Below are 16,106 nucleotides of genomic sequence, written 5' to 3'. Positions count from 1 at the left end.
GACCCTATGTCTCCTCTTTTATTTGTTATTGTGATGGAGTACTTATCCAGATTATTGAAGAAAATTGGCAAGATGAGGAGATTCAAATATCACCAAAGGTGTAAGGAGCCTGCCTTAAATCATTTGATTTTTGCTGATGATTTGATGCTGTTCTCTTATGGGAATAATGAGTTTGTGAAGCTCCTTATTAAATCTCTTAAAACCTTTGAAGCTAGATCTGGATTGCAAGCTAATCTTGAGAAAACTGCAATCTATTTTGGCAATGTTCAGCAAGCTGATCAAGACAGTATTTTGGGCTAGTCTGGTTTTGTGAAGGGTGATATGCCTTTTAGGTATTTAGGGATTCCCTTAAATGCCAAGTATTTGAAGATGGTGGATTATGATAGCTTGATTGATAAGATGCTGGTCAGACTTCATTGCTGGAGTAGCAGGAATCTTTCTTATGCAGCTAGGGTCACCCTCATTAATGCAGTGCTGATGAGTTTGCATACTTACTGGGCTCAATGTGTTTTGCTTCCCAAATCAGTCATTGATAGGATTAACCAATTATGCAGAGCTTTTCTATGGAGTGGTAATGTTGTGCTATCTACTACCCCTCTAATTGCTTGGGATTGGTGCTGCAGACCTAAGAAGGCAGGTGGTCTTGGCATCAGAGACTGCAGAATTTGGAATAAAGCTGCTCTGGGCTCTTATGTGTGGAAGATTGCCAAGAAAACTGATTCTTTATGGGTCAAATGGGTTCACTTAGTGTACATTAAAGGAGTTAACTGGTGGGATTATGTTCCAAAGAAAGATTCTGGGTGGGCTTGGAAATTATTATGCAAAGTTAAAAATGAGTTGAGATATGGGTTTGAATCTATAGGCTGGCTGAATAATAAGTACAAAATTAGTGATGGCTATCTCTGGCTGCAAGGTGATCTGGATAAGGTTCGATGGTATAAATGGGTATGGAATCATTTCAATATCCCAAAGCATACTTTTATTGTTTGGCTTGTTGTCTTGGGGAAACTTAAAACTAGAGATAAACTTTTTCAGTTTGGGGTGAGTAATGGCAGTGATTGCTTACTCTGTGGAGATGCTGTGGAGAACTGTAGTCATCTCTTTTTCTCCTGTAGTTTCAGCAGGAAGGTGTTGAAGGTTGTCTCCCAATGGATTGGGTTTGACAAAGATCAGGGTGATATTCTTAAAACCTGGAAGATTTGGAAAGCTGAGGGAAAGAACCATATTCAGAAGAACTTGATTCTTGCTAGCCTGGCTGCTGTTGTTTACAGTATTTGGATTGCTAGAAATCATGCATTGTGGCATAATGCTGTTTTTTTACCTGAGTTTGTTGTTAAGATCATTAGAAGAGAGGTGGTGACTAGAGTGCAGCAGCTTATCAATCATACCTGGACAATTGCAGACTATAGATGGCTCCATCAGCTTAAAACTAGGGTCTATTTGTCTTTTGTTATATGTTGTTCTGTTTGTTTTTGGGGTTTGGTTGTTGTATGTGCAGATTCTGGTCTCCCTGTGCCCTTTCTAGAAGGTACCAGGGGTATCTGAATCTGGTCTTTTCTGTTTCTTGTGTGTCCTGGTACCCTTCCCAGAAGGTGATCAGGATCCCTTGATTCAGATGGGGGTTGTTTGCCTTTCTTTTAAGGCTTGTGTAGTTTGGAGCTGTCATGTTTTGACAGGTTGTATTATGTTTGTACATTTGTACAGTTTCTGAGTTATAATACTTTCTTACTTTCCAAAAAAAAAAAAAAAAAAAAAAAACTGTTGAAAAATGATCAAACAGATCAAAATCCGGATACCGGTCATTTTAGTGACCAGTATCCGCGCACAACTCAATAGGCCACGCTGGCCAAGCGCGCGCATCATTCAGAGTTACGCTGGTCTATCGCGCACAACAAATTCGGTTGCGCGCGAAATTTAAGTAAGCAAAAAGAAATCGCTGAGCACGATGTTCAGTTCGCATCTTCTCTTTTTTTCCTTCACTATTTTGACCCTTTCTCTCTCTAGAAAGCTCGGTTTTTTGCGAATTTTGAATCCAAAGGAAGTAGATCTCGTCCCTTATTGATATTTTCCATAATCTAATGTAAATTTTTTACTAAATTTCGCTCGTTTTTGGCTGAATTTAGGCGATTTTCAAATCGTTAAACCCCAAAATTCGAATTTGGGAGTTTTTATTTGGTCCATCATTCTTGAAATTCTTTGTTTCATGTTGTTATTCTATGTTTAAGGAGTGTTTTGCAACAAACTTCATGAAAAATGGTTTTGTATTGAACTTTGTATGAGCATTTCTTTGTTTAAATTCGTTCTTGCTTTTTTTCTTCGAATATTGCTTGAATCTGTTGCTTTTTCTAGCTCACTTTGGTTGCATTTTCTGATTATGAAGTAGATTACATTATTGGAACTTGTATTACTTTCATAATTCATATTTTGCAAATTTTGAAATTGAAAAATGGCTCGAAGCATACTCTGAGCATGTTTGGTAGATAATAAATATGTTTGCATTACCATTATTCGTCTAGGAATAGTTGATTATTTGAAATTTTGAAATAAAATCCCTTGAATGCTTAGTTGGAACTGGCATAGGATGGCTTTTGTGGGTGTTAGAAGCCCCCATTTATTGAGTTTAACTGCAGGTATTGTAGCCCCCAAGTATGAGTGGCATTCGATTTTTGTGTTTCGCCCTATCGACAGCCGTTATGGGGCCGAAATGGGATTAAAACACGTATATAGCTTAGTTTTAGAAAGTAAATAAAATAATAAAGAAACCTTATCCAATCATAGCATGGACTCGCCTCCATTCGTCAATGCTAAGGAGATTCTAGAAGGTCCTGACGAGGCGGTCCGCCTTCGAAAGAGGGTGACCCGTCCTCGTGAGGAGGTTTGGGAGCGACACGTTGCAGCCGATCGACGTCGCCAGGAGGATGTGGTTTGGGAGGATCTTCCAAACTGGGACCCTAAGGTCCTTAAGTGGGACCCTGACCATCATGTCTCCATCAGAAGGTCACGCGACATTGTGAGTTCTTTGCACCTTCGCTTTAACTTTGGTTTTTTCTCCTTTTCAAACCATAACAGTTTTTTTTTATTCTTTTTACTTTTCCTTAGAGTAATCCTAGCATGTGTCTATACGGCTCTGGTGACCTACAAGCCCGTTTTGAGAGTTTACCCGAGATGACAAAGGAGGTTGTGGAGCTTCGGGGATCAGCCCCCAGCTGGCGGCTCTTCGGGATTTATGGAGTTAGCTTGCGTCGTCATCTTTCCTCCGTGGATTGTTGGAGTTTTGGTGGGATTCTACCAACACTTTCTACTTTCCATGGGGAGAGATGACGGTTACCCCTTTTGATTTCTCTATGATTACGGGTTTTCCTTTTGGAGGCGAGCCCGTAGCCATAGATATCGTTAAGGGGTCATATGAGAGACTGAGTGACCTTGTAGAGGACCGTCTTGCGGCCGCCCTTCATGTGTACGCGCAGTCTTGTCCGTACTCGAATCTTACCGATGAGTTGTCGGCCGATGAGGTTAATCGGTAGTGTACACCTGAGCAGTTGGCTGGGATATACATTGCTCACGTTCTTTCCGTCACTATCTTGAGTGATCGGAGAGAACATTTCGCTATCAGGATACTTATTGGCCTCAGTGATTTGGGGCAAGTAGGTAACCTGAGTCGGGTGGAGGTGTCGTATGCCCGTATGCTTAAAGCTATAGGAAAGGCGACTAGGGTGATGGATCCCGCGGCAGCTATCGAGGTGCCTCGTATCTCACTTACGTGGCATGGTCGTATCCTTGAGGTACGTACTTTAAATTTCTTTCAATAATTTTTTTGCTTTTTTCCTTTAAGCTTATCATTTTTCGGTTTTCTTTAGGCTTGGGTATACTCGTACCTGCCTTTCTTAGCCCCCAGGATGCTTGGGGTTGCTCGTTTTCCTATCGGCCATCGACTGGTCACGATTAAGAAGAGACGAGCCACTTCAGCCGGCGACTTTCGCCAGAGGATCCTTTCGGCGACTCGTGCATCGGTGAGTATTTCAACCACATGTGCATCTTTTGATTTTTTGTTTATTTTCTGATGATTTTCATGTGCTGTGTTTATAGATCGATCTCCGTCTTTGGAGTTTGATTGTTAGAGTCCCTGAGGCTGTCTGGTCTGGCATGATTCGTTGCTGTTTCCGGGCCCTTTATCAAGGACTTCCAATCCTCTAGAGGACAGACGCTTGGTTTTTAGGTGAGCGTGTTCTCTGGTAGTCTGCATTCTAGGAGCCCAGGTTTCCTGCGGATCCTCCAATCCGGATGTTACATCCGGATTTGTTGTCTACCGAGGATCGAGCTCAGGCGATCCTTGGTTAACCAGCGAAGCAGCTGGGCCGAATGCATCTTATCCGACTTTCATTGCATCCGAGCTGACTCCTTTCCCAGCTTTTTTTTCCGGTTAGTACTTTAACTCTCTCTTGTTATTTATATTTATTTTTTCAAAACCTTGACCCTTTTATTGTATTTTTAGCGATTCAAGCTAGGTGGTAGGATGCCTTCTACGACGGAGATCACGTATGCCGATGCTGTTGGGTCGGTAATTCATGAGATCCTTCCAGCATCGGAGGATGAGGAGGGGATACCGTTTGTTCCTGAGATGGTTGAGTCGGTATGTTCCTTTTGTATATGTATTTATATGTTTTTTTTCATATACATTTTGTTTGCTAAATGTCCTTGTACTTTTGAATAGGTTGCGCGAGAGACCGTGAACGACATGGTGAGGACTTTGCGCACTTTCCGAGCTGCTTATTGGAGAGCCCTCATCACTTTGTCATGCTGTGATCATCGGATGGTCGCGGGAAGTTTTATTATATTTTTTTTCTTTTAACGAAGATATCACATATTTTATGTATTAATCTTCGTTTGGATTTCGCAAGATGTGCAACAGCCGTCTGGGAGTCGCCGAGCATCCTGACCTCCTTTGTACACATTTTTTATTTTTATTTATTTTTTAGGAAACAATGTACATTTTATATTATTTTTATTATGTAGTTTTTTGTTGTACATAAGACACATTTTTTGTATATATATGCCATTATTATTTTCTTTTGTTTCCATGTGTACATTTTTTTTATATATATAAGAAAACATAAAAAAAAATTCCGAGGGAGGGAAGGGTTCTTGACTTACCCACCTCGAAAAAATAACAAAAAGAGACAGAAGAAAAAGAAAAGAAAAAAAAAAAGGAAAGCAAAGCGGAAAGAGAAAGGAAAAGAATAAAATAAAATAAAATAAAGGAAAATAAAAATGAAACAAATAATAAAGAGAAAAAAAAGACACAAGAGTTAGCAAAAGGCAAGCGTATAATTAGCCTTAAGATTTCGTCATTATGTAGTCCAAAATACGGAAATAAATCTAATTCACATGTCGTGACAGACCAGACCCGCGCAACTAGATCAGTTGCGCGCGGCTGTCGCGCGCAACACATGAGTTGCGCGCTCCACCTGCTGGTGAACTTTCCTTTGAGCGAAAATTGCCTAAATTTTGCCCTTCTTGGGTCTATTTAAACGTGGTTTCGTGTAGGCTTTTGATCATCTCGCATTCATTCGCTTAGTGATATCATAAGAAACTAAAAAGAATTAATCTTTCTAAAATTCTCTCTTTTTCTTTTTTTTGAATTGAACAATGGTGAAAACCTTTGAACAACGTTTGAAGCAATGGGTCGCTTCCCTCTCAACCGAGGACAAACTAGCTTTCAAAATTTACCACCTAGACCCTTTATTGAGTTACATGAAACTAGTGATTAATTTTGATTTCCTTCATGCCGCCGTTAATCATTAGGACTCTAACCACCATATTTTCTTGTTTAAAGGGGACGAAATTGTCTCACTACCTGGTGTGTTTGAGGCCTTGCTAGACTTCTGATATATCCATTTTATATAGTATTTTACCCCCATCCTTTGGTCATAATTAGTAGTGTTTTTTGCTCTTTAGAGCCACTTTAATTACTAATTTGTGTTTTCTAGTGTTTTCGTAGATTTGGTTGACTTTTGTAGGGATTTTCACTTTTGGAGCATTTTTACGAGATATTATGGAGTATCTATGAGCATTGGAGATGCACGACCATCTTTCATAGCCCAGGGCCGGTTAGAGCCATCGAACCGGTGATAAAGGGCTCGGTATATGTGATACCGGGGCAGTTGGACTGAGTATTCAAGACCCGAAGAGGAAATCCGGATTGGCCCGAAGAATTGGAGCCCAATCGAAGTCCAAGGAGTAGCCCAAGAGTGCCGCCCGGCCATTAGAGCTCCCGCCCGAAGGTGCGCCCGGCCGGGCGGGGAAGAGAAGCTGGCACCCGAACTCGCGCTCGGCCGGGCGCGAGAAACGTTCACCTGAAGAAAAAGGCGGGCCCGATCGGGCGGTGCCTCGCCCAATCGGGCGCGTTGATAAGTTCTTATTTTATATACTTTATTAGATCATATAATACTATTTTTGAGTATAAATTATGTTCTCATATAGATTTCAATGGTTATCATAAAATTTACCTTGTTAAGCTAAATTAATAACTTTTACTTAATAATGTTCATAATATGCAATTTTGACTAAGGATCTACTAAAATTCTATCTTTCTTATTGTTACAGGTTAATTGCATATGTGATGAAAATAACAAGGTCAACTTGAAGAAATAAAAAGGCCACATTCTACTCTTTCACTTGAGGTGCATCAATAAACAGAGGATGTCTCAGCATCTAGCAACTAGATACAAGTATGTCTCTAGCAGGGGCAGCGCTGTCATTTCGTAATTAGTAAGGACAAAGTCGTAAATGGCTTGTTTTGCACAAGTGTCACGTGAGGTAAAAGCCGTTCTCCATTTTCCAATTGTCCAACCGCCCTTTCTCTCTCTTCAACTTACTTCTTCACCTTCCAAGAAAGAATTTAAAATACATAGCTTCCCTCTCTCTCTAGTCTCCTCACTCTCTCTCTCTCTCTCTCTCTCACTCAATTTCTCTTTCCTCCTCACTTCGTTTCTGGGTCTCCGGTCGTTGGTGAGTGCTCGTTGTTTGGCGGTTGTTGTTCTGGGCATCGATTCTCTCAGGTTATTTTGGGAACCCTAGAATTTTGAAAATGCATATTGTGAGTAATGTGGCAATTTGTTTGCTGAGAAATTTTTAATTTTGAATGCATTGTACTGAATTTATTGCTAACTTGGGTAATTTTTTTGTTAGTGTTGTCTATGTTTGGAGTTACCTGTGCGAATATAAGGAAAATTAAGCATAATTATGTCCAATTTTCCCATTAATCGATTTTATGTTGTGCAACTATGAAACAAAGTTTCTTTTATGATGTACGGAACACCCTGAAATTTGTGTTATTACTATTCAGCGTTGCTGTATTTCGAGACTGAGTTCGAATTTTGTAATTCTGAGTAGGTTTCATGTTGAAGTAAATAATTGTTGCAGGGAAAACCAAATATTTATTTGAACTAGGTTATTTGTGCTTCTGATTGCTTAATCAATTGTTCTGGAAGTTGAATCAATTGTTGGTTCAAATCCGAATATTGTTGGTATTTGAAATGTTAAATATATTTACACATGTTTTGTAAAATAATGGTGAATATGTCCTTGTGAATCTTGGATATGAGTGAAATTTGACGGGTGTAGGTGAAATTTGATGTGAAATATCAATTTATTCTGAATTGCGGATTGTTGGTCTAAAGTGGACTTATGTTGGCATTTTTTATAGCAGTTTTGGTTGAAATGTGAAATATAAAATTTTTGAAATATGATATTTTTGATAGCGTGTTTTTCATATGTGAAATATCATATTTTTGATAGTTTTGAAATATCACATTTTTTATAGCATTAGAAAAGTAAAAAACTAAGGAAATTTGTGGAACCTGTTGTTTGTTTTAATATAAATTGTTTATATGAAGAGGTACAAATGGGACGAAAAAGGGGTGCTACTTCTCGTCAAGCAGTTGGTAGTAGGGAGAAGTTGGGGGTGAGTAAGTGTGTGTTTTGTGTATTTATGTGTGAAACAGGGGGAATGAAACTGTATACCTACTTACTATGTTTTCTGTTGTAGGTGACGATGAAGGATATGACTCAGGAACTTCAGGAAGAAGAAGGTTTAAATGTTGGTGATAAAAGCGCGGTGTTGCTGGTAAAAAAAAAAACTGCTTACAGAGAAGTGCATACGTGAGAAAAGCACTAAAAAGAGGAAAGTACAAGGGGTTGAACCTTCCTATCAAGTGACCTACATGAATGAGTTGATTGCACAGGGCATTGGGGGGGCTGAACTATTAGAGGATTCTGATGATGGGGGTGCAACTGAAGATGAATCAGAGCACGGAAGTGAAGACGATGGAGGCGGTAGTGATCAGGATACTAAGGAAGAAGAGTTGCAGCAATTGGACCGTAAAATTAATAAGGGCAAGGCGGAAGCAGCCAAGTTGAAGAAGAAAAAGGCAAATGCAAGGGTAGCTAAATTGATAAATGGTGTCAGGGCCCGGGTGTTGGATCCGCAGCAGGCAGTAATATTATGAATTAGAGTATTGAAGCTATTTTTTCATGTCGTTCATTTAGTTTGTATTTTATTTTAATAGGTTGTTGGTTTGCATGTTTTGTATATGTAGGCGGTTGATCATTGTCCAATTGGAGTTATTGTGACAGAGAAGGAGAGGGTTGTAGATACCCAATCCCATTTTTGTTCGAAGGTGTGTTTTGTTTTGTCTACATTGTGATTGATTTTTTTTATGATATGTCGGAAATGAATGTGTTGGTATGACAATTTGTGTTTACTGTTGTGTTGAAACAGCCTGCAAATGTCATATGCCGAGTGGATGCATTTAGCAAGGTTATTGATGGACTGGATCAAACAAGGAAGAAGGCCGTTAAAGATATGGGGTTTGGGTCACTTCTGAACCTGAAGGTGAATCGATTAGACAGGAAGTTCTGCTACTGGTTGCATACTCGGGTGGATCCTGTGAGTAGTGTGTTGCGATTTGGGGATGGTGTTGAGTTGCCTCTAAGTCCATGCAGTGGAATTGTTTGCTAGGAATACCGTACACACGCGAGCCTGTTCCTCTGACTTGTGAAAAGTTGGACATGGACATGAACAAAAGAGTTAAGCTGATTGGCAAGTGGTTTGGAGTTACGGATGCACAGGGAAGGACGCACATCTCAGTTGGGCGGGCTGTGGAAGCAATACAGTTAGGTTTGGAAGCAAAGGGGTTAGTAGGCGGTTCGTTAGTTGATGATGATGATATGTTGTATTTTAGGACTACATTTCTGGTTGTGTTGTTGGGTGAGGTATTATGTCCTTCAACCGACGGCGGTAATTTATCGATCTTGTTGGTGCCCGCCGTTACGATAGCTCATGAGGCTGAGATGTACAATTGGGCAGAGTTTTGCCATGATTGGCTGATGACATATTAGACAAAGTTTCAGGAGAAGTTTGGGAAGTATGGTTTTGTTGTTGGTTGTGGTGGTTGTACCCTTTTTTTACAGCTATTTTATATTGACCATTTGAGTTTGACACCCAATTCATAGGGTGTGATGCCGAGGATTGATGTATGGACGCAGGAGAGAGTGAGCAGTGTTATTGAAAAAGACAAGAGGGTGTCTGGTGACTATGGGAAGTTGAAGGTAAGCTTAAGGCTTGTCATTCGTTTGTATTTAGTTATGGTTTTGTTGTTTGTTGTGTGTTGATGTTGAGGTAGTACAGTGCATTGATGTTTCCTACGGGGAGCGCCATCCTCGCCTTGCGAGGGACAGGAGATTGCCGCAGGAGCTTGCTGGATGCTCAATGGAGGATTTGATTGTTAGAAAGGTATGCAATGTTGGTTCTAGTTTATTTTGATTGATTTATCAGTTGTGCATGTGTTTTGAATCTGGTTGAAGTTGTGCAGGTGGTGAAAGCCTTAATTCCTCGGTTGGAATCAATTGAGCGGTGCATGGAGACATTGTCCAGGAAAAGGGTGAAAAGTGACAGTAGCAGGGGAAGTCAGCCCTTGCAGGGACTGATTGCTGTTGTAGAGGCTGCATTGATGTCGAAGGGGGCTGATTCAGCAGCTCCTCAGAAGAAAATTGTTCAATGGGTTGACCTGGATTCAGGTAATAGGATCGTTCCAGTTGATCCTATTTTGATGGATTTTGAAAATTTATCCTCTTTAAATGATGTGCTTCGGGACATAGAGCGTGAAGGTGATGCTGGGGCTGAGAATGCAAGAGGAGGAGAGAAAATTGGGTTGGGAGGAGAGAAAGCTGGGTTGGGAGGAGACAATGCAGCGACGGAGATGGACAACAGTGCTAGCGCAGGGTTGGTAGGGAATAAGAATCCAGTAGATGGGGATGATGGGGAGATTGGGAAGGAGGGGAAGAAATGTGGAGACGATAGTGAAAAAAATGCAGCTGATAAGGCTGGTGGTGGTCGTGTTGATGCTGAGAGTGAGAGTGTGGGAGAGAAAGACAAGGATACAGACGCTGGGGAGAAGATTCCAAGAGAGGAGAATCCTGGACATGATGATGATGCTGGTGAAAAGAATGCAACTGGTAAGCCTGGTGGTGTGGACATGATGATGATGCTGGTGAAAAGAATGCAGCTGGTAAGCCTGGTGGTGGTGGTGGTGGTGGTGGGGAGGAAAATAGGACTGCTGAGAGTGTAGGAGAGAAACCTGGTGGTGGTAGTGAGGCAGAAAATAGGAGTGCTGAGAGTTTGGGAGAGGAAGATACAGAAGGTGAACCTCTGCAGCAGGGGAAGCAAAAAAAGAACGAGGAAAGCAGTCCTTCTAGGGGGAAAGGGAATCTAAAAAAGGGGGATAGGGGTAGGACTCGTAGTGTGAGTAAACGACCAAGGAGTGAGGTCATCCTATCCCAGAAACAAAAGACTTATGGCGTTGTGGAGCGGAATGTTCGCACGTTGATAAAGAATTGGAAAGTTAGGACTGATGGTGTTAGTGGGTAAGTTTAAGGGTAGTTAGTTGTCAAAAAATATTAAAGAATAAATTACATCCTGTTGGTGTATTAATGTAGTGCTTGAATCATTGTATTGCAGGGGAGTTACGCTGATCATGTGCGACGGGATGGATGCCACAGTTAGGGATTGCCATGGTGTTCTGAATATGCGAGAAAGTGTGAGAAGCCAATACGTTGGGGCGGCAGCTAAGATGTATACCAAATAATGGCCTGACTTATACACCGGTACCCGCATGAGAATTATGTTAGATAATACGTTCTCGGTAATAATGGTGATATATCCATGTAGTATTGAAAACAGGTGTGAAAATGCAACCCTTTAGCTTAAATCGTTTATTGTTTATTGTTTGGATAAGACTGCTTAATGAGAGAAGTAGAGGCACCTGATGTTGCAGCGAAGAAGCATGGCTAATGTTTCAATGGCCTGGCTATCAGCGATATTGGAGTGGTGAGTGCTATGTGTATATGTATATGTGTTTGAATATGATTTTTTTGCATATTTATGTAAATATGATTTTTTTCATTATGGGGTAGGTTTTTGTACCTGTTGTGCTAAATGACCACTGGTGGTGTGCCGCTTTTGATTTTCGGGATGAGTGCGTATGGTACATTGATTCAATGTTCTCTGATCCTATTACGGAACACAGAGAGAGCCTTGAGAAGCTGGTACGTATAAGTCACTGATTGCATACATTTGGTATTAAATAGGTTTGATGTGATATTATATTCTTATTGTTATGTTTCCATTCATATAGGCGGCCGGCATCGATGCTATTCTGCAGAATTGTGACAGCACATGGCAAGGTGGGAAGCTTTTACACTGGAAAACTGATGCTGTAAAGATCTTGAAATCGAATGACAAGTACAGAACAGCCCTCAGCCCATCGTTGTTGGTTTGTTAATTTTATGTGTTTGTTTTTGTATTTTATTGAATGGTGTTGGTTGTGTTTTTTTGTGTAGCCAAAGCTGTGGTGTGATCATGTTGTGGGCTATTAAGGAATGCGCGTAACGGTTTACTCATCGGTTTGGTGTGGTATGATCTGAATTTTGGTGGACACATTGTCTTATTTTTGTATTTTGGATTGATATCCCCTTTGTGATTGAATTTTTGTTTTTTCCTTATCACAGGGGAGGCTGGATCTTGCCCGTGAAAATCTGTTGTATGATGATCTTCACAATGATCAAAATGAATTAAGGCCTACATTTCCGGAGTTTCCAGGGGTCGAGTCGGAGTCGGTATGATTGTGGTTCATGAAATTTGTTCTATGGTTATAGTTATGGAAACTGTTAGATATATTATATTATTAAGAACTGGTCTTACTTTGGAGTCGGCTCCATTGTAGAATGTTTTGGAATTAACTATTTTAGTGTTTCGCAAAGATTATGGTATGTATTGGGTAACTGTTGGTATATGTATTTTGAATGGTAATTGTTGGTATGTATAGGGTAACTGTTGGTATATGTATTTTTAATGGTAAATGTTGGTCTTTATTAGCAGAATGTGAGTGTGTTAAATGAAATAGTTGGTGTTGGAATTATTGTATTTTGTCAACTTTAGTCGGTTTTAAAGTACAGTAGTTGAAATAATTCATATCAAGTGTGATATAGAATTTACGCACACAACAATATTTTTAACTAAAGTACTTAAGTGTCCTGCATATAAATTCTGTTTCAAATACTTAAACGCAACACGTAACAACTTTTGATTCGAATGGCATTTAAATGTTGGCGGGCATATAAATTGCACGAGGATACGTGAAAAAAAAAATTAAATAAAAAATTTAAAAAAACATGTGTTTAGTATAATATGTTGGTATCATGTATCATAATTCAGGATTTAAAAAAACTTTTGTTGGTATCATAATTCTTAATTCATTGTGGAAAAGTGAACATAGTTTTGACAACTTCACAAATGACATGACAACTGAAGACATGTGATGCAGTTGTAAATGCGATTAATAGTTTATATGAACAAAAAAGTAATTCGCAAACTGAATTGCATTTGCAACATTAATAAATACACATGTTTTCTGGTTGAGTTCTTGTCCTTGTTATTTGTGCATCATATAGTTGGTATATTAACTGTTGAAGTTGGTATATTTACGTCTTCTTCTGTTAGGATTGAAAGGAAAGAAATTAGAAAGTCCATAGCTTATATTAGGACAATAAATGGATAGTACAACCATTGAGTTGTAATAAATATATGATGTGTTACTCCTTTCATAACGCACATATGAAACACTTTAAGCCAAAACCCTCTCACCCATAACCCTTTCGTTTTACAAAAAAAACTTAGCCAACAATGGATACAACTCCCTCAAATGGCTTTAACGGTTTTGGTAGCCGCCTCTCACGTAAGTCAACGACCGAACTAACAAATTGGCCCAGACCAGCCCGTAGGCTAACGTACGAGGAGAAAGGGAAGGCGAAAGTCGTCGATGGATGCTTGGCCACCCCAAAGCTGCATGACAAACAAGATGATGTAATGGAATTCTTGAAGGATGGAGAACAAAGGGATGTCAAGGAATGGATAGGGGCTCTTGCGGTGGAGAAGCGCGCAGGAGAGATGATGATTTCACACTTGCTTGCAACCTTAGAAAGGAATGGAGAGCAAGGCATCCAAGGGCTTCAATTCCACCCCCAACAACCTTTCTTGAAACCACTTAAACTTAATAAGCCACGTAAGTTCAGAAAAGAAGCCTATTGTTTTATGTTTCACCTCCTTGATTGCTTTAAAATGGCTTTTAGTTTAAATTTGTGGAAGCTTCACAAAACCCTAAAAAAGTGCATGGCTAAACTGCACTATTACCGTCACTTGATACGGTTCTTCCAGCTCTTTAAATCACTAGACGAATGGTACAAGGATGTCACGACCAAGATCTCGTACGCAATCCTTCGTGACACCGGGTTTTGGGGGCTTCTTGTGTTAGGTAGAAAGTATTCTGGCTCTGCAATTCTTGTTGAAGAACATTACGACATAACTTATGAATGGATGAACTTTTCCAAGGAGGACATGTTTGTTTAAGTAGGAGAAGATGTAGATGCTTTTTTGATATTCAAGAATGAGCTGATTGAGTACAATGGGTACGACGCAATGGAGCGTATGGATCTATTGTTGGCTGACACCTCCTACCGTGAAGATTTACCCCCTGATCACCTGGTGAAGCTCACCGAAGCAATGGACCGAGGCCCTTCAGTAGTGCATCACAGTTCGGAGGAAGGCTCAACCGATACCGACGATTATGGGTGGGCGGACGTAATGTGACTACTTTTATTTGTTGTTGTTTCTGATAATGTTGTTGTTCAAGTATTTATTTCCATGTTATGTTGTCTTTTAATTTCCATGTATGTGGTTTGTGGTTTTATTTCGTTTTAAGACTATTTGTGTTAATTGTATGAAGACTATTGGTGAAATTTAAATTTGTGTGTGTTATAATTTGTGTGTTATAATTATATGAAGTGTTTCTGAATATGAGTACTTTCTTCATATTGCTATATGTTTTAAATATATTTAATGTTGGTTTCTAAATTCAGAAAAGCAGGTTTAGTATTGCATATCATGAGTAGTAAATGAAAGTAGTATAAGGTTAGCAATGGTAGCATAAAAGTTTAACTTTCCACCAGTATACCAACATTTCTTCATCTTATACCAACTGAATGGTTTGCTTTGCTAGTGTGGTTTTACCAATTAAATAGAAAACAAGTAAACCAAGTACAGAAATTAAATAGAAGGCTGACAAAGTACATATAAAATATAAAACAAAGGATTTTCAGGTTTCATTTATCCAACTACCAACTTATTTATTCAATTAATGTGACATGACAAGTTCAGAAGATTGGTTTTAAATCTATTTAATGTTAGTTTTGAAATTGTCAATATATACACACACAAACCTGTTCACTTTACTTCAATCCAAAGGGCACACTTAGTATTTTCTCACATATCATACACTTTATGGGGAAATAAATTGTAGACGCCATTTCACAGATCGGATACGGCGGATTAGTAGCTGGTAAGCTTCTTGAATATTTTTACTTCTTTGTATCATGCCTTAGAGAAGCATTATGGTTAATAGGTCTTATTTGACGTATATTTCTATAAATACATGTTTTCAATTGTCTATTGCAATTTTTATGCTCATTTATGGTTTAAGTACTTCGATGAGTAATACTGAAAAAATGTTTCGACATCAATATGCTACGATTGCAACAAGTGGTTTAACTACTCCGGTTCATGGCATAGATTTTCATCCCGATTACCCATTTTTAACACCACTAAAGCTTTCCAAACCAAGTAGCTTCACGAAACATGCATTTGAGACTATTCCTAATAGATCGGTTCAAAATGGCAGTTAGTTTTAATTTCAAAGATTTGAGACTTGCTCTCATTGAGTGCATGACCTACCCAAGCGAGTGTACATCTATGAGGTATTTCTTCTGTTTGTTTAAGGACCTTAGTGAGTGGTATTCCATGTTAGAGCCTATATTTTGGGGCCATGTACTAAACGGAGAGGAATGGGGACTACTCCTTCTAGGGAGGGATTTTTCCAATGACCCGGGTAATATCCGGGTCACCTTTGAGTGGTTAAATTTCTCAAAAGATGCTTGTGCTCTGTGTTAAAAGATCCTGAGGAGTATATGGTGTTTAAGAGTAAAATGTTAGCTGAGAATGGATTAGATGAGATGGAACAACTGAAGTTAGTTATTGCTGACCCGTTTAGGTATTGCGACTACCCGGACTGGTATGTGCAACATCTTGAAGAGGCAAAGAGGGAGTTCGAGAACAAGGGAAGCAACTCTACTTCTCAGTGACTGTTCTTTGGGAAATTTATGTAATTCAAGGTTCACTTGTCTGTAATTGAAATGTGTTATTTTCCATGTACTTAGAAAAACTAGTTACATTAATTAGTCTAAGGCCATCTGCCAGATTATTTAAAGTAGTACTAATATGTTTCAGGCATAGTTGCTGTTAACACGATATGAATCAAACGTGCAAGACGAGTTGTCCTTCAATAGACTTTCTCCGTCATGGAGCGATCCCCACCGGAATGGTGACAGAGATATATGGCGAGAGTGGGAGTGGGAAAACACAATTGTGTCTCTAGTTGTGTCTTGTATGCCAAAAAATGCCTCCTTGGGGTTTATTTGGGTCGGCTTTGTACATACAA

The 16,106-nt window shown here is 39.5% G+C and overlaps 1 protein-coding gene across 1 annotated transcript; it reads left to right on the top strand.

Moving 5' to 3' along the window:
* Positions 1–369: 369 nt before the first annotated feature.
* LOC145633341 (uncharacterized) lies at positions 370–1,545 on the top strand. The gene has a single exon (XM_081685526.1). The coding sequence runs from the start codon at positions 370–372 to the stop codon at positions 1,543–1,545; it is 1,176 nt and encodes a 391-aa protein (XP_081541652.1).
* Positions 1,546–16,106: the final 14,561 nt, after the last annotated feature.

Source organism: Chenopodium album, chromosome 1 (genome assembly GCF_948465745.1).
Source record: "Chenopodium album chromosome 1, dcCheAlbu1.1, whole genome shotgun sequence".
Taxonomy (NCBI): domain Eukaryota; kingdom Viridiplantae; phylum Streptophyta; class Magnoliopsida; order Caryophyllales; family Amaranthaceae; genus Chenopodium; species Chenopodium album.
This window is presented reverse-complemented; position numbering and strand designations above follow the sequence as displayed.